The sequence below is a fragment of the Cetorhinus maximus genome, chromosome 13 (assembly GCF_964194155.1).
Source record: "Cetorhinus maximus chromosome 13, sCetMax3.hap1.1, whole genome shotgun sequence".
Taxonomy (NCBI): Eukaryota; Metazoa; Chordata; class Chondrichthyes; order Lamniformes; family Cetorhinidae; genus Cetorhinus; species Cetorhinus maximus.
In genome coordinates, this window is record NC_135891.1 from 117,548,405 (window position 1) to 117,572,379 (window position 23,975).

Consider the following 23,975-nt stretch of genomic DNA (forward strand, 5'->3'; position numbering starts at 1 on the left):
TGCGTGGCACTTTATCAAATTATTCATTTTAAACTTCCATTCCCCTTTAAGAGTTCTTTTAGGTGAAATTCTTCAGTCTGCATGTCAGCTCCAGCTTAAGACCATAACCTACTAGAGAATTGATTAAATGGAGTATAAACACTTAATCTCAATTCTCATCCATAAATCAAACTAATCCATATATTTTATTTCTAATCTGAGGCCCAAGTTATTCTTATTCCATGCTGCCAATCAAGTGTAATTATTTATACTTACAATTGATAATTTCATTGTAATTCAGATGACCTCAGTAACATTATCCACTTTATACCATTTTGGAACACCAGGCAGTTTTAATAAGGAAAGCATGGGGTATGTATTGAAGTAAAGGTTGATATACAAATGGAAGCGTGACACTGGTTAGGTTCACTTTTCCTGATGGCAGGGAGTTGCATTACTGGTTTGCTACAAACTTCCAGCCTGTACGAAAGTCTTCTCCAACTGGTCTCAGCTAAAAAGCCAATGCAGGGGGAAAAGGTGTTCCCTGGCATTCAGAAGGTAAAAGGGGTGATTTGGTCGCAGCTTTCAAAATATTAAGGGGAACAGATGGGGTAGATAGAAATAGTTTCTGCTGATTGGGGGAAGTCCGGGAATAGGGAACATAGTTGAGCCAATGTTTCAGAAGTAAAGGTTGGAAACACTTCTACACATAAAGGGTGGTAGAAATTTAGAACTTGGGTCAATTGTTAATTTTAAATCTGAATGACCATTCTTTGTTAAAGAAGTGTATTGAGGGATATGGGGCAAAGCAAGGTATTTGAAGTTGGGTTGCAGATCCATCATGATCTTAGTAAATGACGGAATAGGCTTGAGGGACTAAATGCTCCCATGCTTCTAAGAAAGAGGAAGCAAAGGAAGAGAAACATTATCAAGTGCTCCCACTTCCCAATGCCACTTAACTCTAGGAAGTATTTTGTTCCAAGGACGGCATTTCCAGCTGGAGGGAAAGTTCCAGGTTAGCTGGGATTAGAAGGATTAATGAGTTTTACCATTGGTTCCTGGAGCTTTGCTTGATTCCCAAGTCTGAAAGTCATTCTCCAGAGCTTACCTCTGATGAAAGGCCACTGACCTGAAAGGTTAATGCTGCTTCTCTCTCCACTGTTGGAGCTGACCTGGGTATTTCCAGCATTTTGTGTTTTTATTTCAGATTTCCAGCATCCATGGTATTTTCTTTTGTCCTTCCATTCAGAGATGGGCAAGGGCACCAGCAATGAAACAGTTCTTGGATTAAGCTCATTCACCACCAGCAACCTGCTCCATCTCTCAGGTATACAATCATTTTTTTTCCTCTTTGACTTTCTCCCCTTACTCTATCCTCTCCTGCAGGCACTGTTGCACACTGTGGTGGGAGATGTCACAGACTTTTCGATACTGCATCAAACAGGTTACGCTGAGCCCAAACTTTTCCTCGCCTAATGACCAAAAACTTACACTTCAAGTGTCACTGGAAAATGACAACAGTAAGGCCAGTAGCTCCACTTCCCCAACTATAGTGGCCTCATTACTATCTCACTGACATCAGCTAGCTCTGCAGAGACTGGGGAATCACATTGAACTGTAAGACTGAAATCTACACAATTACGCATTGATCACAACTACAAAGTACAACAATTCCAAACATATTTGATCCCCTTATCAATTTTTAGACCCATCCAGAGTCGTAGGCTCTCCAATGATTGGATATAGTTTCACTCTATCTACTTTTTCTGTTCCCTTTGCATGGGAGCAGAGCAGAGACACAATGTTAGGCTTTTGCTGCCAATCTGAGAGCACTTAATCCTGACTTGTTACTGTTTTTTAAATTCTTTCATGAGATGTGGGTGTCAGCATTTGTTGCCCATCCCTAATTGTTCTTGAACTGAGTGGCTTGCTAGGCCATTTCAGAGGGCAGTTAAGAGTCAACCACATTGTGGGTCTGGAGTCACATGTAGGCCAGACCAGGTAAGGATGGCAGATTTCCTTCCACATTAGTGAACAAGATGGGGTTTTACAACAATTGATAATAGTTTAATGGTCACCATTATTCAGACTGGCTTTCAATTGCAGAGTTTATGAATTAATTGAAATTAAATTCCACTGGTTGTTATGGTGGGATTTGAACCTGTGGTTACCAGGGTATTAGCCTGGGCCTCTGATTAGTGGTCCAGTAACATTACCACTATGTCACCATCCTCACCATTTGAGGTAGTTTTCCCATAAGGCATGGATGATTGCAAGCATCATATCACCATACTGCAGGACAATGGACTGAGATCAGAAAATTGCCAAAACTTGAAGTCAGAGATGAGCCAGGACTTCAAGGCCTTAAGCACTGCTGCCTAATCAGTGTTACAGTGCTTGTCGACTAGTAACATTCAAGGGTCTGCTTCACAGGGACACTCCAACAGTAATCAAGATAATTACAATTGAGCAAGGCCCCTGTGCCCATCTTAATTCATCCAACCGGAAGGCCTTAAAATTCTTCCCACTCCCACTTCAATTGTTTCTTAAACAATTCAGGCATTTTTGCCTCCACTACTCAGAGATCATTCTACATGCTGATGCTCCCTTGTATGAAGAATCTCCTGACAAGAATTCTAAATTTATTGGTTTGACTCTGTGCCTCCTAGTCCTACTCAAGCCATTTCATTTATTGGAAATTTCCAGGTTTACCCTTTCCTCTACCTTACATGCCTCTATAAGATTGTCTCAGATATACGTCTAGGTTAAAATCTTTTCTGATAACTCAACAATTGAACGCGTCTCTCGTGTTTCGGTGATCAGAACTTGGCACTGTACTAAGACAGTCTAACCTCAATACTGTAGCTTGATCATAACTTAATCTGACATATTATCCCATGCTGCACTTGCTCTGTGCAGTATTTTGCACAAGATGTGTTTGCAAATTTTTGCTTCAAAGGAAAAATAAATCTGATTCTGAAAACAGGAAAAATCCATTAACTCTGAAAAGACTATCAGTTCGATGCTCACCAATTGCACCTACCCATCTTATCTCTCAATCTCCCTCTCTCCAGAAACACATCTTAATGCTTCTACAGCCCATGTACACTGTCTGCTTCGAAGGCCTTTCTTTGTAACTCATTCAACAATAACTTCATGCATTACGTTAGCGGTCTGGGTTTAAAGAGTTAAATTATGCAGGCAGCATGTACGGACTAGGGTTATACTCCCTCAAGTATAGAAGATTAAGAGGTGATCTAATTGAGGTGTTTATGATGCTTTGTTGATAGGATGGATAGAAAGAAATTATTTCCTCTGTTGAGGAAGTCCAGAACAAGAGGACATAGCCCTAAAATTAGAGGCAGGCTGTTCAGATGTGTTGTCAGTAAGCACTTTTATACTAAGGGTAGTGGAAATCTGGAATTCAACCACAACCCCTCCTCCCCCTACAAAATGCTATGGAGAGTGAGGGCCATTTGAAAACTTCAAAACTGAGAATTATAGATATTTGTTAGGTGAAGCTGTTAAGGGTTATAAAACCAAGGTGGGTAGATTGAGAAAAGATACAGATCTAACAATGTTGGATGAGGCTTGTGGAGTTGAATGGCCTCTTGTTCTCTCTTATATTCTTCCTTTCTACTCATGCCTTTCTCAAAAAACATGCTCACCAGGATGTCAGAAAAACACAACAGCTGGTTGTGAGAAATTTTTTTTTTTAAAACGATGTACTCCCAACTCCAAAAAAAATGGCTAGTAGCAAAATTATAGGTATTGTCATTTCAAATGTGCGCTGTATTTGAAGAGCCTCCACAGTTCAATGCCACAGTAGATTACTGGGATTACAGCACAGAAACAGGCCATTCGCTCCATACTAGGGTTCATATTCCACATAAGCCTCCTCTCAACCCATTTCATCTGATCCCATTAGCATAACTTTCTAATCCTTTCAACCTCAATTGGCAGTTGCAGGTCTGTCAAGAGCAGTGAGGAGCAGAACAGGGCTTGAACAGAAATATTCAGCGCAGTATGAGGGGAGTGCTGCACTATTGGAGGTGCCATCTTTTGAATGAGAAGTTAAGTGGAGGCACTGGCTGCCCTTTCAGATGGATGGAAAAGACCCCATGGCACTATTTTGGAGCAGCAGCACGGGCTTAGCCTCAACTGGAACAGTGTGTCCAGTTCAGAGCACCATACTGAGGAAGGATGTGAAAGCATTAAAGAGGGTGCAGAAAGATTTACAAGAATGGTTCGAGGGATGAAGGACTTCAGTTATGTAGATAGTTTGGAGAAGCTGTGGTTTTTCTCCTTGGAGGAGAAGGTTGAGGGGAGATTTGACAGAAGTTTTCAAAATGAGGTGGGGTCTGGACTGATTAGACAGGGAGAAACTGTTCTCATTGGCAGGAAGGTCAAAAACCAGTGGACACCAATTTAAGGTGAATGGCAAAAGAACCAAAGACAATGTGAGGAAAAATATTTTTACGCAGCGAATGGTTAGGATCTGGAATACACTACTTGAGAGAGCATGCAGGTAGATTCAATCGTGGTTTTTGAAAGGGAATTGAATGATTACCTGAAGAGAAAAAAAATTCAGGACTATAGGGAAAAGGGGAGTAGGACTAGCTGAGTTGCTCTTGCAGATAGCTGGCACTGACAATAGGCTGAATAGCCTCCTTTTGTGCTGTAACCACTCCATGATTCTAAAAGCGAGGAGTTCTCCCTGGTGTCCTGGTCAATATTTACCCCTTAATCAACATCACCTTTTAAAAAGATTACGTGATCATTATCACACTGCTGCTTGTCAGAGTTTGCTGTGCACAAATTGGCTCTTGTATTTCCCATTACAACAAGGACTATGTTTCAAAAGTATTTCACTGGCTGCATAGCTGTTTGGGAGGTCTTGATCGGTAAAGCCACTATATAGATGTAAATTCTTTGTTTTTCTCTTTTTACTAACATTACTGACAAACCAAGTTCTCCATTTCAAAGAAACACAGGCCAGCTTTAAAAGGACCAATTTGTGCTGCGTACTTACGTCTTTGATGTGCTCATGTCAACAGGTTCATCACCGGCCTGTACTTCTACTTTGATTGTTGCTTTCACTTCACCCGGCCCCTTTAACAACCCAGGAGTCCGACCACCACCCCGATCAACAGGTTCTGTTTTAATTCTTATCTCCCCTTTCACATCGTCCAATTCACTGTCCCTATCAGTTCCTCTGGAACATTCCATTTTTGGTTTCTTCATATCCACATCATTATGCAGGCTTTCTCGCTCCAATGCTCTCTTTTGGCTCCGTGTTCTGTATACCTCGTCTGTCATAGCAGAAATATCTGTCGATATAAGAGGGAAAAAGAAGTATTTAGGAGCTTCAATTTCTCTACTTAGCAGGACTAAGAACTCATTTTCTCCCCCCAAACTTCTTGCTATGGTACCCAAGATGGGTGAAGAGAGAGTTGTAAGAAGGGCCCTGAAGCACTAGAGATGTAAAAAAAATAGGTATGATACCAGAACTGAAATTACAACTTATCAGACAAGTCTTCTCTAGAAAAGAGATGGCTGTGAAGCAACCTGATAGAGGCCTTTAAGATTATGAGAGGATTTAATAGGGTAGACTTAGAAAGGATGTTTCCAATTATGACAGAATACTACAGTACAGGAGGCCATTGGGCCCATTGAGCATGTGCTAATTCTTTCAATCCAGGTACTTCCACTCCACCTGTTCTTTCCCCACATCCCTGAATTATTTCTTCTTCAAGTATGTATCCAATTCCCTTTTGATGGTTATTTTTGAATTCATATCCATACCCTGAATCAGTGCATTTCAGATCCTAACCAATCATTGCATAAAAGTGTTTTTCCTCATGGCTCCCCTGATTCTTTTGCCAATCACCTTAAATCTGTGCCCACTGGCTATTGACCTATCAGCCATTGGAAAGAGCTCCCCTTTATTTTATCTTACCAAAACCCTCTACCAAGCTCTCCTCTTAAGCTTACTAAAGAGCAAAATAATGCGGATGCTGGGAATCTGAAATAAAAGCGGAAAACACTAGAAATACTCAGCAAGCCTGGCAGCATCTGTAGAGAGAGAAATAGGGTTAACATTTCAGGTCAGTGGCCTTTCATCAGAATTTCTCAATCTTCTTTGCTCTCAGTCTACATAACTGTCTACATACCCTTATCCCCAAAACCACTCTTGAACCACAGATTGGCATTTGAAGCCTTCTCTGTGCAATTTGGCAATGCATCTGGACATTGCCTCCACCTATGCAACCATCAGGGGGACAAGCAGCAAAAAAATTCAAAAATAAACTAACAAAATTCCTGAAACAGGGAGTGACCATTTCCTCTGTTCCAGATAAAAATCCTCAATTCATGTCAAATGGAGGCCAAGGTTAATCTAATTTCATTTAAAAATTTTTAATTTAGCAAAGTTTTGTGATGATTGCTCGATTTTCTCTAATACTGAAGATCTTAATAGATTAGCACTAATGAAGCTCAGTCCCGCTAGTTACTGCATCATCTCATCCATCCCAAATGCAATTATGGTATTGGATTCCAGCTATTTTAACAATCACATCTGATTCCCCCCATCTTCCCACAGAACATTTGCACAAAGCAATTCTAATTAAGACTGTGCGTACAGACGAGACTGCAACCAAGAGTCGAGAACTGCTCATGTGTTACAGCATTGGTCGTTTAAAAGCAGCATCATCACAAAGGCTATTTAGCTTATTGATACCAATGGGGAATTCAGAAGGAGCTTCTTTACCCAGAGAGTGATGAGAATGTGGAACTTTCAACCACAGGGAGTAGTTGAAATGAACAGTATAGATGCATTTAAGGGGAGGTTAAATAAACATGAGGGAGAAAGGAATGGAAGGTTATGCTGACAGAATTTGATAAGAAAGTATGGGAGGAAGCTCAAGTGGAGCAGAAACACCAACATGGACTGGCTGGGCCGAATGGCTTGCTTCTGTGCTATATTCTAAGTAATGCTTGGGGGCGAGGGGGAATCATCCTTAAGCCAATGAGTACTCAATCATCTTAAAATGCTTCTACCACGAGTGACAGGTGTACCCACCAGTACCTTACCCTAGGTGTTACAGAGCTCTAAATATTCCATCCAGAAGCAGCCCAGATTGGAAGGACACAATCTATAATGGACGAAAGGCAAAATGCTGGAAATGTGAAAAAAGTGCTCAAAATACGCAGCAGGTCAGGCAGCAAATGAGGAGAAAAAAAGGAGCTAACTTTTCAGGTCAATGACGTTGCAACTCTCTCCACAGATGTTGGGCATTTTTAGCATTAACTATTTATATACCTATACTTGCACTGTTGGTTGTCTCACTGTTCAAAGTGGGAACAGGAAAGATTCATCCACCCAACATCAAACTTGGCTAAAATCCTAGTGACAGTGCTGCAAAAATCAGCCACATTTTCCCAATCCGCACACAATTTGCTACACATGTAGGGTGGAGTGAGGGCAAGCACGAGAATTTGGCTGTGGTCCTTTTTGCTAAGCAACGGCCACTGCAAGGAAGCCTGTGCGTGTGGATGTTCATCATTGTGGTGTTGAGCCCAACGTTCCTTCTAACTTCTGCTTATAATGCGCGGCTCGTTTGTTGTACTGCACAGTCTCTAAGACTGATGCATGGCTGCACATACGCATCCATAAACAAAGTGTTGCTTATGCACATCCTGTTTGTTCCCTGTGTCGCTTACTTGTGCAGCTTAGTGGGAACATTGGTCAAACCCTGCAGGTGTGACAAAGGCCCAGTAATGTTCAGTGTGTAAAGAAGAGCACCTAGGGTACTGGAGTGCACTGGTAACCAGGAGAACACTCCAACAAACATCCTTCAGGGGGCCAAGTCAGGAAACTGGATAGGAAAAGAGAATTCAGTAAAGCGGATACAGAGGCACTGGAGAAGATGCAAAAAAAGGATTTATCAGCATGATACTAGAACTGAAAGGCTGAATGGGTTAGGCTCTTTTCATTAGGAAAGAGAAGGCTGCAGGATGACCTTCTGTTTTCTAATGAAAAGAGCCCAGCCTGTTCAGCCTTTCAGTTCCAGGAGTTCTTATCATTAAAGATAGATGTAGAGAAGAAGTTTTAACATATGGTGAAGACCAGAACTATGGCCTATAAAAATAAGATAATCACTGATAAATCCAATAGGGAATTCAGGAGAAACTTCTTTACCCACAGTGGTTAGAATGTAGAATTCGCTAACAAAGGAAGCAGTTGTGACGAGTAACACAAGTGCCTTTAAGAGAAACATACAGAAAGGTATGTAGATAGGATAAGATGAAATAGGATTGCAGTCAGCTTGTGTGGTACATAAACGCTGACACAGACTATTTGAGGTGATTTCCCTGTTTCTGTGCCGTAAATTTCATCTAAGAAAGAAATCAAGTTACAAGTACTTTCTTGCCCAACCATTAGTCTTTGAGCAGGATCATTTCAAGACTGGCAGCTTTAACCCAATCTTTCCAATTACCACTCATGGCCCCTCACCATGGTGCATAGCTTCAGTTCCCATTTGGGCTGCTGCGGAATTAGAACTTTATTTGAGAGAGCTTTGACCATTAGCAACACCAAAGCAAAAGAAATCGCACAGCCGCCTTTAAACCAAAACATCACCCTCTGCTTTTGCCAACAAGCTAAATAAAGCATCTTTTCAGGCTACAGAAACAATTCATTTTTGATTCACAAATGTTTCCCACTTCCACCAATATTATTTTGGATGGAAATTCACATGTCATCTCAATTGAGGCAAGGGTAGAGATGATGTAGGTGGGTGCGCCACCCGCGCCAGGTGAAGTTGGGCTAGGAAAACCCTTCCCACTCCTGGTCACTGTCCAGCACTACACCCTGCAGCTGGAAAGTGCGCAGGCATCCGATGGCAGACAGGACTGACTGGCTGGTAGTGTGTTAACACTCACTGCCCAGACTCTGATTAAGAACGAGCACTTGGCTGAAGCACCAGAAATGGACTTGAACACAAATCAGCACTTAAAGAAAGTCAGGGACGCGGAGTGGCAATGCAAAGGTACGTGCAAATGAATATTCTGTACGAGATGCCCGCTGACTAGGTCAAACAATGTTAACATCAGATTTAAAGTTGAGAACTGACTTTTGTAACTGTATGTTTAAATGGACCACTTTCATTGTTAAGAGTTAAGTTTGCTGACTTGAATACTTCTCAAAAGTTTTTAAACAAATTTCTCACCAGCTTCAATTGGCCAGAACCTGCCCGCCAGTGTGAACCTTGTACAGAAGTAGCATTTAACCTGGTGAGATGTGGTTTCTGGGGCGGACTGAGGGAGCGTCACTGTCTAGTTACCTGCACTCATCTGATAAATGGCTGAGTCACATTTGATCTCATGACATCACTTGGTCTCCACACATGACCCTTCCCACAATTCCAGGCGACACACAAAGCACTTTCCAGAGAACCAGCTTGAACTGGCTCCAGACGGAGCTGAGTGCTGTTAACCCCTTGCACCCCTGCACACATGGCACACACATATAGACAACAAACACAGGATTCATGCATGCGTATGTGCACATGCATCCCACTTGCACCTTCCTTGCATGTACAATTCGCACACAACCCCCCAAGCATGCACACACTATCCCCCCACATGTAACCCCCACACATACATACACACAAAGCAGTTTCAGTGCCTGTCTGATGGCAGGCTGACATTCCAAAATATTAGTCTGCTACTGTACAAGCACCCTCAACCTTGCTCTCCCCTGACTGTATACTACACTTAAGTTTTACTCTGAGTGTTTCTATAACTTTTGACAACTACACCACTTTTGTTTCAAATAAAAAGCAATGGGTTGCATTGGGGTTGCGGGGGTCGGGCAGCGGCGGTGTGTGTGTGTGTGTGTGTGTGTGTGTGTGTTAGTCTAGCATTTCTTAGCTTCCGTGTCCAAACTTTCAAGGAGCGTTTGTCGCCTTTGTGGGCAAATTTGAGATATTTCCTCTCCCTTCAATATAGAAATACAATCCACACTTCCTCTCCTCATTCAGAGAGTGCACTTTCAGTTCATTGAGTAAAAATTTTGGCAATTTTTTTCTTTCCAATTTAGAGAATCTGGACCCCTGGCTGTGCTTTTCCTTTTGCCTAGCCCAAGGACTACAAATGCCATCATAGAACATCTAACGCAACTAATGCACAATACAGGCAGAAAACAGACACAAAGGAAAAATGCTTTTTTTAAAATGGGAGAGCGGAAAAGAGATGACATCGAGGGTCAAGTGGGAGGGTGGGGGGGTGTAGGAAAAGCAGGGAGCAGAGGAAGAGGACCGAGGTGTGGGGGGAATGCAGAGGAAAGGAGCATGGGGGTGAAAGAGTGTGGAGGAAAGAATCAGGGACAGCACAGTGCACAGCTGAAGGGAGACAATGCACCTGTTTTGACCCAAACTTCAGCAATCAAATATTTAACATTTCCCTTACTCTAGATGTAATGTTCAGCAGCACTTGTATGAACAGACATATCAGTTGGTTTAACCTGTGTGAAGAACATTTTTATTCAAATAAAGATGTGATCTATCCTCCTTCTCCTTCCCAGTGATGCAGGACACAGCATAACATACTAACCAGTACTGTTAACCCCTTGCACCCACAGAGGACACCTGGTGGCCTCCTTGGCATGCAGCCATTTGTACAATGCAGTACCAGTCTCAAACCAAACAGTGCCTGTTCTCATCAGTATAATGCTGTTCAGAATTCATCCTCTGTCTCTCTAGTTGTCCCTCTGAACCCAGGCAACTTCAGAACTCAGTCCCTTTCAGTGCCATTTTCCTATGTGAAATTATGCCCTACTGGCTGAATGTGCTTCACTGAGGATAAAGCAGAGTGCTACGTCCTTGCTTGGGCAACTCAAAATCAAACGTTGGAGCTGTATTCAGACAGGCATTTTATGTACTTTTCATGCTCATCTGTTACTGATAACCTATACAACCTTTGCTGGTTAATTTCCTCACTTTCATTCTAGAATTGCAACCTGGAACAGTCAGGTTAGCTACCAGAGATTTGACAACCTTCCAAGGCAGATAAAATCCAAATAAAGCAAAATGTACTCAATACTAAAGATGGGGTTGGGGCTGTGTAATGAACAAACAGGTAAGCAGTACAGTGTCCTTCATTAGTGGGGTTACTAGCTCTCAAGTCCAGTTTCAAGGCAGATCACATTGTGTCATTTTGCACATCCTGAGTAGGTGTTTTCCAGAAACCAAATCACACAATAACCAAAGTCCAAATGGGTGTGGAAAATGGGAAATGAAGAAATATAAATGGCTATCAATTCAATTGTAGATGCATCTCTTTGATCATATTTGGTTTTAGCATACAAGAACGAACCAAGATATTTATGCTATGTATACAGGCCCCACTACGTATGTAAAAGCAAGGCTGCTTGGATATGTAAACCATCAATTCAGATGTTACACAATTCTGAACAATATTCCATTGCAGTCACAAAAATCAAGTGAGTTTAGTTGGGTTTTAAAAGGAGGAATAATTCAGTGGTCTGAAACAGCTGAACTTTGGAAGACATGTTAGGACATTGTGATCCTATTTGATTTGAACTATAATTTCACATGGGGCTAGGCTCAAAGCTTTGGTGTTAATCCTTTCAACATTCATGCTGATCCTTTGTCACACTGGGAGCAAATGTGGGAGTTAAAAAATATGGATAGAAGGTTTTCCATTCTACCACCTCTCTGTATCCCAATGGTGTTAAAATCAAAATTCATGACACTGTCTTCTTCAGCAACTCATTCTTCCAGGACCTTAAAGCTGTCGAAATCTTTATAGCTCTCTCAGTCTTCCCTTCAGTTATAATATCGGGACATTTTAAAATCCAAACTTAGTGCTACCAAATTACTAGTTCCTGGTTGCTTATTTTAACTTTGATATGCTGCAACACAGCTCTTAATCTTTCAAAATAAATGTACTGTCCAGTCCCAATAAATAGTGTTCAATTTCAGACAAATCAAACTCATAGAAATTCCAGTTCTGGGTTTTCCTAATAGTTTGTTAATAGCAATACATAATTTAGTCACCTGGACTATTTTGTGTGTTGAATGCATAATATTATTTGCCAATTATAAAAAAGTCTGATTAATTGGTAATGAAGGTGCTAATGAGATAGTTTTGACTGTTTCCTCGTCAACTGTAAATAATAATCAATTCAGTAGTTTCTCTTCATTATTGTGTTGAAGCATTTGATCTTTTTCTGACCAAACATTGAAGTGTTTCATCTTTTTCTGACCAAACAGTCGGAAATAAAACAGAGTTAAACACCTAAAAGGCAGGTTTGCTTTTCCAATAGAAGCGTCTGAAGGAAAAGAGCCGCATAAAGAGCAGCTAGTTTAAATCAAGCAGAACAATCCACAGAAATGGGGCGGGATAGCATATTCATTATTTTTATGTTAATACAGGAAGAAAACTTGTACTGATAGAAATAAGCATATCTAAACAAAACTATTATTGATTTATCTGACCTTACTGTGGAATAAAGCAAAACTGAGCCAAGCTAAGTCTCCATATCTAGAGCCAAGTCTCTCTGAAGGTACAGTGAATAAATAAATGTGGCCCAGGCAATAACATCCCTATGTTGTGTCATCATTCAAGTAGGTACAAGGCAGTCAACTCAGAAAAGGAAGATGCTCTGATCGCTTAATGGAGTGACAACACCAAGGAATCCAAGCAGGTATTTACAGCAGACTTGAATGCCTATTAGCAACAACTTGCATTTATATAGAGCCTTTAACATAGTAAAACCTCCAAAGGCACTTTACAGGATCGTTATCAAATTAAATCTGACATTGAGCCACAAGGAGCAGTGCCCAAAAGCTAGGTTTTAAAGAGCATCATAAAGTAAGAGGTGAAGAGGCATAGGGAAGCAATTCCAGAGCTTAGGGCCAAGGAAGCTGAAGGCAAGGTCACCGCTGGTGTAGTGATTAAAATTGGGGATGTGTAGGAGACCAGAATTGGAGCAGTGCTGAGATCTCGGAGGATTTTACAGCTGGGTGAAATTACAGAGATAGGGAGGGGCGAGGGCCAATAAGGGATTCTAAAAATAAGGATGAGAATTTTAAAAATTGAGGTATTGTCAGGCCGGGAAATAACATTGGTTAGTGAGCACAGGGGTGATGTAAATGGAACTTGGAGCTTGGGCAGCAATTTTAGATGATCTCAAGCTTACATGGGTGTAAAGTGGGAGTTTGGTCAGGACAGCACTGGGATAATCAGATCTAGTGGTAACAAAGGCGTGGACAAGTGTTTCAGCAACAGTTGTGCCGAGGCGGGCGGAGTAGGGCAATGCATTGAAGGTGGAAAGGGATGGTCTTTTTGATAGTGCCATTGGGGTTAGGAGGTACAGGTTTGAGTTCAGCACTCTGTTAAGTCAGTTAATCTCTCCTGGGGCAGCAGGAGGGTCAGAATAATTAACCACAGAAAGGTTAGGGACCGAGGCTGGAGGGGGAAAAAATAAATTAACCGGATACCCCATTCACTACTGTTAACCAGTGACCCATGCTGTACATGTACACACACCAGGTGAGGACAGTATCAAGTTGGGGGGGTATGTCAGTATTCTGATTAAAAAAAAAGCCCATATTTCAGGCAAGCTCAAGTTAGCAAGGAATGGCAGCCTTTTAACCATACAAGTCATAACAACACATGCACATCTCAGTAAGCATGAATGCTAACTTTACCCTTTGGCCTAGCTGGAAAGGAACATAGTCGGGGTAGCGTTGCGATCGGTCAACTCAGCACAACTTATGGATTGACCTTGACCTCCCTGGTTTGTATGGATGAATGACACAATAGATGCTGAGATTAAATAAGCAATTTTACATGTCATTTTTCTAAATCAGTGTTGTCCAATACATTGTCCCCAATGTGGTAAATTAAGAATCCAGATCTGGCTAATTGCATTTCTGATTAGTTAAAAAAAAGCTATAAGCAACAGCCATCATCACTTGTACTGTGATCTTATTACTTGTATTCGCATCACATGTGAATGTGGACTTTAAACTTTGTTGGAATTTGTTAGTAAAACAGTATAGCTATAGTCAGAAGATGCAAGTATTTTTGATCGTTGTGAGTGCTTTAGTTCCTTGGTTACTAAATGGTCGTAGCTGAGGGGGAATCTAACCAACTCCCCTTTTTACACTCAATGGCATTACCACCTCTAAATCCCCCACAATCAACATCCTGGGGGGTTACCAAACTGAACTGGATCAGCAATATAAATTCAATGGCTACAAGAGCAGGTCAAAGGCTGGGAATTCTGCAGTGAGTAACTCACCTCCTGACTCCCCAGAGCCTGTCCACCATCTACAAGGTACAAGTCAGGAATGTAATAGAATACTTTCCATTTACCTGGATGATTGTGGCAAGTCAGCGATTTTTATTGGACGGCCACTGTCTTAAATCTAGTCCATGTTTTGCAATTTTAAACTAAATAAACATGATTAACCTCACTCCTCCCATGTATACGAAACTTAAAATACTACTCACTTTGCACTTGGGAAGGAGACTACATCAAATTGAAGAAAAAGAGACAACACCTTAGCGGGATGAGGAACAACCAAACAGCCTATAATTTTTGATCATAATATCAGGCATTCAAGTCAGATTTACAGTCCTTGTGCTGTCTGCTTACAAAGAAATGCTGCCGCCAAGCACTTCAAGCAAGGTATTTAAGAGGGTGCCATGTTGTACAAATGGTGAATTGAGTTAAATAATTGCCACCATACACCCATCCAAAATCAAAATTGGTCAAGAAATTTCTTAGATTGGTATAAGTGGTAGGGGTTTGGGGGTGTGGAGACAGGAAGGAGAGCACAAGGATTAACATTGAGGAGGCAAGAGTGGGAAAGAATGAGAGGGAGAGAGGATGTTTGGATGAAACTGTAACACACACAGAATGGGAAGAATGAAACAGTCAGTGGACCTAAGTGCAGAAGTCTCAGCAGCAAGCTCCATCAACAACAATAGCACCAAGTTGGCGGAGTCCTGATGGACATATTTGCCAGACTAAACCTGCAGCAGGTGGCGGGAGAACCAGCAAGAGGCAAAAACCTACGTGACCTCGTGCTCATCAATTTACCCAGCATAGATGCATCAGTCCGTGACAGTATTGAAAGGAGTGACCACTGCACACTCCAAGTAGAGAACAAGTTCCATCTTCACATTGAGGGCATGCTCCATCATGTTTTGTTTGGCACTACCACTGTACTAAATGGTATAGAAATAGTCGTTTGGTAGCACAGAACTTAAGTATTGCTGAAAAAAGAGACATGCCATCAAAGCTTTTCTCTTGCACTCATCAGTATAGATACAAGGATACCAAATTTCAAAGTGATCAGTAATTTATACTCTATGAGAAAAGGGTGCTGTTTGGTTGGCACGTGCACTCTAATAGATCAAGGCATTGTCATGGAGAATGCATCAAGGAACAGTTATCCCCCAAGCTTTTGTTTAAATTCAAAGGAGGCAAGCCGACTCGGAATGGTCAAGGTGTTGCCATGGGAAATGCATCAGGAAACTTTGTCCCCATGCCTTTGTTTAACTGAAAAAGGTGCTATGTCTGGACATGTTCTTTCTGCTTGCAGAGGTCAGGAGGACAACTGTTCCCTGGTGCATTTTTCATGGCAACACCTCGACCAGTGTCCACTGGTCAACCAATCAGCACCATTTTCTCATGCGGTATGAATTGTTCCCTTTCAAATTTGGTATTTTTGCATCTGTCTTGATGAGTGCAAGACGAAAAGCTTCAACAGCATGTCTTTCTTTAGCAATACTAAATGGGATCGATTCAGGCCAGATCTAGCAACTCAAAGCTGAGCAACCATGAGCTGTTATAGGTCATCAGAAGCAGAAGAACTGTATTCAACCACACGTAGCCTCATGTCCTGTCAAATCCCTCATTCTACCATTATCATCATGTCAGAGGACCAATCCTGGCTCACAGAGGAGAGCATGCCAGGAGTAGCACTAGACATACCTAAAAATGGTGAAGGTGCATAGGACTACCTGCACGCAAAACAGCAGGAACAGCATGTTAAAGAAAGAGCTAAGCGATCCCACACTAGGTGAAACTATTTCTTGGTTCCCCTGTCATTCCCCTGACAAAGCCTCAATCAGAGTGCATGTGCCAATCAGCACCCTTTTTGCATGCAGTATAAATTATTGTTCCTTTTGAAATATGGTATTCTTGCATCTGTCCTGATGAATGCAAGAGAAAAGCTTTGACAGCATGTCTCTTTTTTTTCAGCAATACTCAAGTTCTGTACAACCAAGCAACTATCTCTGTACCATTTTGTACGGTGATACAACGCTGGCATTTACCTGATAATGTGAAAAATTGCCCAGCTATGTCCTCTCCAGAAAAAGCAGGACAAATCCAATGTCCACTGATCAGAGTCATACATAACACAAGGGAAGATGCTTGTGACTGTTGCAGACCAATCATTTCAGATCCAGGATATCACTGCAGGAGTTCCTCAGGGAAATGTGCCAGTCCCAACCACCTTCAGCTGCTCCCATAACATAGTTAGAAGTAGGGATGTACACTGATGACTCACACTGAGGAACTGAGAGTAGTATTTGAAACTTCTCAGTTACTAAAGCAGTCTGTGCCCACATGTAGCAAGACCTGGCAGCATTCAGGCTTGGGCTGATAAGTGTGGCAAGTATCATTCATATCACACAAGTGCCATGCAATGATCATCTCCAACAACAGAGTCTAACTATCTCTCGTTGGTATTCAATGATATTATCATCACTGAATTCCCCCACCATCAACATCTTTGTGCGGGGGGAGGGGTCACCACTATGCAGAAATTAACTAAATCAGCCATGCAGTCGCTGAAGAGGTCAGAGGCTGGGAATTCTGTGGCGAGTAATTAATCTCTCAAATCCCCAAAGCCTTTTGAACCTCTACAAGGCACAAGTCAGGAGCCTCATGAAATACACTCCATTTGCCTGAATGACTGCAGCTCAAGAGGCTCAACACCAAACAGGCCAGGGCAGCCTGGTTATTCAGCACATCATCCATCGTCTTGAACATGCATTCCCTCCACCACCTACACACAGTGGCAGCAGTGTGTACCATCTACAAGTTGTACTGCAGCAACTCTCAGGCTCTTTCAATGGTACTTTCCAAACCAGCAACCTCTACCACCTGGAAGAACAAGGGGAACTGACGCATGGGAACTCCACCACCTGCAAGTTGCCCTCCAAGACATATATCATGCTTACTTAGAACTATATCACCGTTCCTTCACTATCATTGGGTCAAAATCACAGAACTTTCTTCCTAACAGCACTGTGGGTGTACCAACAACACATGGACTGCAACAGTTCAAGAATGCAGCTCACCACTGCCTACTCAAGGGCAATTAGGTATGGGCAATAAATACTGGCCTTGCCAACAATGCACATATCTCACATGAATGAAAAAAAAACAGGATCAGGACTAGATTTGGCACAGAGAAAAGTCTCATCAGTTAGCTCCCAGCATAACATCAGTTTTTAAATTCTAGACGTACCAAAGTTCAAGGAGTAGAATAGCTTCAGTAATGAAGCTGGAGCCATCCACTTTCCCTCTCCCCTGCATGTGAACGATGAGACAAGACCTTTATGCTGAAGAACTGCGCAAGTATTTCACCAGCAGGAGCCATTTCTTTTTAACCGGAGCAGTTCTGCTCTCATTCTGGGCAATTGACTGTGCCTTTAGTACTGTCAATGTATGCCTAGGTAATTTTTAATGAACATTTAAATTGAATAAAGTAATGAAGGTCACATGTGATTAGCAACTTCAAGAACATTTCTCCTATGCTGAAGGTATTCATGTGTTATAGCCATGTAATAGGATTTTTAAAAATCCCTGCTACTGACAAGCAGCTCCATGAGTACAATGCTCTCCAAAATATAGCTTAGGGCAAAGAGGAAGAGAGAATGGATTGGTTAAAGCCACCCTAGACAATTGAAAAAACAAAGCAAAATTTGAGGGTGAGAAAGAGAGAGAAGCTAAGCCATAGAGCTCACAGCATAGTTACATTCCCCTAATTCCTCACACCCCTTCAACCATTCTTCCATGGCACCACCTCAGACTTCAAGTACCTTGTTCCAAATGAATTTTCTTAGTACTGGCCCTGTAGAGGCAAAGTTAAAAAAACCACATTGCATAAGCAGCTTGGTGTCCAGCTACAATGGAACTGCAAGCTTGTTAGGGATTGCTCAGTCTTGCAGCCAAGAGACCCATTGATATGAGATTGTTGTTTTTTAAACACACATCGAAACACTATTCAACAGTTTTGTTTGGTTCACTATTACACCACACCATTATGGAACATTGTGCCCTTTCACAAACCAACGACTGGAAATTGCACCACATAATACTTCCAGAGACCTTAACACTAGTATACTTTCCTCCCAATATTGTCTAACTCATCAGAATCCTTAGTCTGAGTTCTGCAGGCTGTGTAAAATGCAGGAGGCCTAGCTGCTAGTGTAGCTTCACCTCAGGATGCTTCCTTCATGAGCAGAATTCCCAGGTCTGGCACAGCAGCATTTAGATGCTAAATGGGCAATCGCACTGCACTTCAAGGGAGGTTCCGGGACCCACAGAACACGACATATAGGGCTCCGTTGCTCCACACTGATGGTAATTTGTGTACATTGGCAGATTTGCTATGCATGGGGGTGCACAGGCAAATAAATCAAAAGTAGTTTTGAAGAAATTGGCTTTTGAGTGTAGAGCTACAATAACTAGGTGAGGTCATAAACCGCAAGGGCCAAACTCAGTGAGGCGCTGCACCCTTGTCAAGATATAAAATAAATCAACTGTCACTAATTTAGCTAACTTCTTGCAAGTACCACCACTTTGGACACAAACAAATACAAAATACACTCATCACTCACTCACCTGGCAAGTCTTGTAGAGCCATTTCCACAGGCAAAGGGCCTTGATTTCCAGAGTAGCTATTGCCCCACCTAGTTTGAAAGCGAAAAAAAAACTTTAGCCCTTTGACAGGGATATTTGCAATTTTCTCTTTGACAGATAGTCAATACAAACTGATTACCGATATAACAGAAGCTCTGCATAGCACTCCCAACTCACCACAGACCAAAAGTCAAACCTGGGATCTTGCTACTCCAGACTGTGCCTTCCCTACTCAGATATTGCAGAAGTTTGCCTGAAGTTCTAAAACGCTCGAAGAGTTCTGTAATTGGTCTTTCGGGAACAAATTAATGAAATACCTATCCACTGGCTTGGTCAAATGGCCTTGTAGGAAAGCCTGTGATTTAGTCCAGTAGACAAAGAGTATTAAAATATAAGCACTTTAAGTGGCAATAATCTAAGTCTACTGTTTTGGAACACTGCAAAAGTGGAGCGTCCATCATTAAGCATTTACTCAAAGGAGAAAACACTCCCCCAAAAAGAGCTTTTGGAAAATGGTGAATTTTTTCCCCTTCTCTTACAATGATCTCATGTCTGTTGATATTAAAGTCTATTCTCTAACGTAGGAGCAATACTCCATGAGAAAAAAACTGAGTTAATATATGGGTGATGAGCAGCCAGAGATCTTTGGGTCTGATTTAATGGTCTTGAACTTCATAGGAAAATTGAAAATTCGGGCCTATGGACAGTGGGGAGGGAGTGAGGGAGGTGGGACAAAAGAGGATAGGAGTGTGGAGAGAGACGTATTTTAACCATCCATAGCAATTCATCATAGATAATCATGTTCCCCTCATGGTTGCTTCAGGAATTTCTGAAGAAATTTCCACCAGTTCTTTTCCCTGAAATTGGTCACAGGTTCTCTTCCTGAAGTTTTGCTTCCCTTAGGAGTTTGTTGGTAGTGATTGTGAGGGCACTACACAAGGAGATCTGCTGGTATTTTCACCCTTTTCCACTAAACAACCTCCTCTATTCCCTGCTTCCAAACACAATATAATCTTTATTCATAAGGACAGGAATCTTCGCTGATAATAAGTGATGTGAACTTATTGGTCATCCCATGAGGAATCACACTCAATGGAGCTGCAATGCTGTTACAGATCTGATCTTGCCCGACCATCAGTTGAGGCTGCATTGCAAGCATAGTGTTCAGTCACATGGCTGATTCAAAACTATCACTGTTTTTGTGGACATTGTCAGAGGCATTAAAGAAAGATGGGCTTAGTGAACCTGACAACAAGCAATTAAGTTATGGAAAGCACCCAGACTTTGCTCTCTAGTCAGTTATTAGGTAACTTCAGCTAGGGAAGAGATTGGGTATCACAATAGGCACAGCAGTGGTCATATTAGTGGACAGACAATCTAGAGATCATGAGTTCAAATGCCATAGTTATTTCACATCAAGATGTTGGATTGTCCTAGAAACCCAACTAGTGTATTCCTGCCCTTCAAGGAAAAGTATATAATAAAAGCAAAATACTGGAGATGCTATCCGCAAAGTGCTGGAAAAAGTCAGCAGGTCTGGCAGCATTTGTGGGGAGAGAAACAGAGTTTATGTTCTTCAGTTCCAAAGAATCATATTGGACTTGAAACGTTAACTGTTTCTCTCTCCAAAATACTACCCTTAGCCAGTCCGGCCTAAACGTAATTCCATAATCCTGTCACATAATTGGAAAAGTGCAGTTACTAAGGCAGCTCATCAAATACCTCTTCAAAAAAAAAAATGGTCTTAATGTTTCTCGGTTGAGGGAGGAAGTAGTCACTAACCCAGCAGCGAATTATGTACACATCATTATTAAGGGCAGGCTTGCTGAGGATCCTTCCATTCTGGAGTTTCACGTGCACAAAGAATAGGAAAGGCACTGTAGGCACACCTCCTGCATGAATCAATGCATTTAGAAGGGGGGTTTGGAGAAAAATACAAAGTAAGCTAGGTTATCAAAATCACAAGATACTTTGGATACAAAACCTTCCAATGGAGATGTGGATTAAAATTATTAGAAAACTATCTAAGTATTACACTTTCCGCTTGATGTCAGTTTAAAAGCTAGTTTGAAATTTAAACTGAACCAGGCTGGTGAACAGAATAGGCTTTCAGAAACATAAGCAATATAGAGTGAGTATTTAACACTGGAAGGAGTGTTAACCTGCCCAACTTTTCCACAGGTCAAAATCCACTCTTCCGAACAACTTGGCCAATTCTAATGAGTTCCCAGAGCAGAGGCCTTAAGCAGTAATGCATAACTAGAAGGCCTATAACATAGGAAAAATCATAAGGGAAAAACAGATGGCTTGTTGGCGAAAGAGTTAGGAGAGTGAAGAGTCAAAAAAGGTAGAGTCTGAGAATGCTGTTAAAGACAGTGAGCAAGGCTACAAGGTAGCAAAGTTTATTTGGGGAGTTTGAAAGTTAGACTGAGATAACTGAAGGCTCTGACATTGATGGGTAGAGCACGGGAAGATGGAACGTACAGGAAACCAGAATCAGAAACAAAAGCAACAAGTTGGGCCTCAGGCTGGAGGGGGTTGCAAAGATCAGGAATGGTGTGGGGGGTGGGGGGGGAGAGAGAGGGAGAGAGAGAGAGAGAGAGAGAAGAGAGAGAGGTGGGGGGAGAGAAGAGAGAGAGAGAGGGGGAGGGAGGGAGGATGAGAGAGGGGGCAGGGAGGCAGTGGGAAATGTAAGGTAAGAAGAGAGATTTGGAATTTGACATTTGAGGGAAAGGGAACCTGCAGTGGTCAGTGAGAATAGAGGCAAGGGCAAGCAGACAGTGGAATTTTATTCATTGCAGTGATGAGAAAGAAATTGAAAATGCAGAAATTAAACACAACATTGGTAATAAGCAGCAGGTCTGTCAGATCAGAATTACCAAAACAGGTCATAGCTGTGTACCATATACGATCAACTGACATTACAGTTAAATGGAGAAGAGTATCGAAGCAGGTGGAAAGGATGAGTTTTGTTCTGAGGAATGGTCTCACAAATAGTAACCCATCCTTTCTGTTTCAAATGCTGATGCTGATAGTTTTAACCACTATGTAATTTCAAATACCCATTGCATGATCCTAAATGAAATCTCATCCATATAAGCTACTGGACGGTTCAGAGATCAGTGGCGGTAAAGACAAATCACAAAATTTCCGCAACTTCTAAGATATATGAGCATGGTTCAGCCACATTTCATTTTTAAGATTGTGGAAGATAACCACAGGCCAGCGACACAACCAGGTTCAATCCCTGGGCTGTGCTGAGATAGCCAGTTTCAAACAGAACAATGAGTACGGTGGCACAACTGTGATGGGGGAGAAGAAAAACAGACATTTCTATTGATTGGGACGATTTCCACTGTCACAAGGCAACAGATTGAGGGGAGTTGGGTGGAAGGAAAGATTGAGGTTTTTTTTTATTAAAAAAAGAGTTTGAAAGGAATTTTGCTTTGCTGGAGGAATCTATGACAAGATTCAGATCCTTAAATTCAGATCCAGGCCTTTCCATGCAAAAAGTTGTAGAAGTGTGGAACCTCCCCTCAACAAAAAGCAGATCCTAGCTCAATTAATAATTATAAATCTGAGTGTGATCTCTTCTTGTCAGGCAAGGATATACAGGGATACGGAAATAAGGTGGGCAGATCAAGTAAGGATACAGATCAGCCATGATCTCATTGAATGGCAAAACAGGCTTAAGAGGCTAAACGGTCCCCTCATGTTCCTACGTTCCCAATGTAGATTCAGCAAAGATGCAAGCACTTGGTGGTTTGTTTTTGGAGAAAATTAAGTCAGGTGGTGGGGCAAATAAATTTTATCCTAAAAGGGTCAAGATAAGGAGCAACTTGGGGAAACGCATCATTAGATATCAGTCAGATAGCAGATACCTCCTTCCAGTGGCAGAAGGGTCAGCAGCCAGAGGAACTGGATTTAACGTGACTGGCTAAAAAACCAGAGGTGGCATGAAGGAACATTTATTTACCAAAGTGAGCTATGATCTGGAATGCACTGCCTGAATGAGAGTAGAAGTGAATTCAATGGTAGCATTCAAAAGAGAATTGAAAAAATACTTAAAGGGGATTTTTTTAAATAAAGGGCTAGGGAAAAGATCAGGAAAGTAGGATTAATTGGATAGCTCTACCAAAGAGCCTGCTCAGGCACGATGGGCTGAATGATCATCTTCTGTGCTGTGAAATTATATGGGGCAATAATTGGAATAACAAAGGCAGACAAGATGGACCTTCTCTATTCTATGACACCTACTGGGGAATGCATTTGCTGGGGTGCTACGGGGCTCAGACTGCCTATGGTGGCCAGATGATGAGCGGCCACTTAGGCAAGGTACCAGAGGGCAGCTGTACCTGGTGGACTGTAGCGCAGCACAGCACTAGTCAGCAGTTCTGGAAGGGGAGAACTCAAATCTTCATAGCAGAACAAAATGTCAAAATGCAACATTAATTCAGAAATGCCACACTTTTCATCACCAGCTACAATTCAGTGAAACAAATGCAGCTTCACAATTTATCCCAAAGAATTTCTTTGAAGTATTCATATATTTATTCTTACCACAGGATATCAGGGACTGCCTGAGAACACCTTAATATTTTACTGAGTCAAGAACGTTTTGTTTAGTTCCAGCAGCTCTAAGATAGAGCATTTTCTGTCCCTGTCCTAATCACCGACCCATAACGCCCGCCTGCAACCCCCATCCACCGCACCCCAACCACACCATTCTGCTCAGGCTGGTCTTAGTCCTTCCTCAATCAAATGGAGGAGCATTGCAATAAAATATCTATCTTCAGCCGAACAAACAATTCAAATGAATCAAATAGAAATCACCCAGAGAGGGAAGTTGATGCAGAGAATGGGAGGGTGGGATTCAGTCTATAGTTTCCCAGATAGACCTTACAGCATTCCAAAATGAAATTGAAACCAACTGTTTCCTTTTGCAATGTATTTCAACACATCTGCTTCTGACCGTACAGCCAAAAGGAATTGGAGCTTACTCTAAAGCACCTTTCTCTTC

At 41.8% G+C, this 23,975-nt stretch overlaps 1 protein-coding gene across 8 annotated transcripts in view; it reads right to left on the bottom strand.

The window, feature by feature from the left end:
* The window catches only part of gatad2ab (GATA zinc finger domain containing 2Ab), a 122,137-nt gene that overhangs the window by 48,768 nt on the left and 49,394 nt on the right, over positions 1 to 23,975 (bottom strand). For all 8 annotated transcript variants that reach the window (XM_078556108.1, XM_078556105.1, XM_078556104.1 and 5 more), the window contains exons 2-3: positions 18,938 to 19,005; positions 5,012 to 5,309 (exon numbers count right to left, since the gene is read on the bottom strand). In XM_078556108.1, coding sequence (XP_078412234.1) covers positions 5,012 to 5,309; positions 18,938 to 18,959 — 320 coding nt within the window. In that variant the 5' untranslated portion in view covers positions 18,960 to 19,005. The remainder of the gene's footprint in view (positions 1 to 5,011; positions 5,310 to 18,937; positions 19,006 to 23,975) is intronic.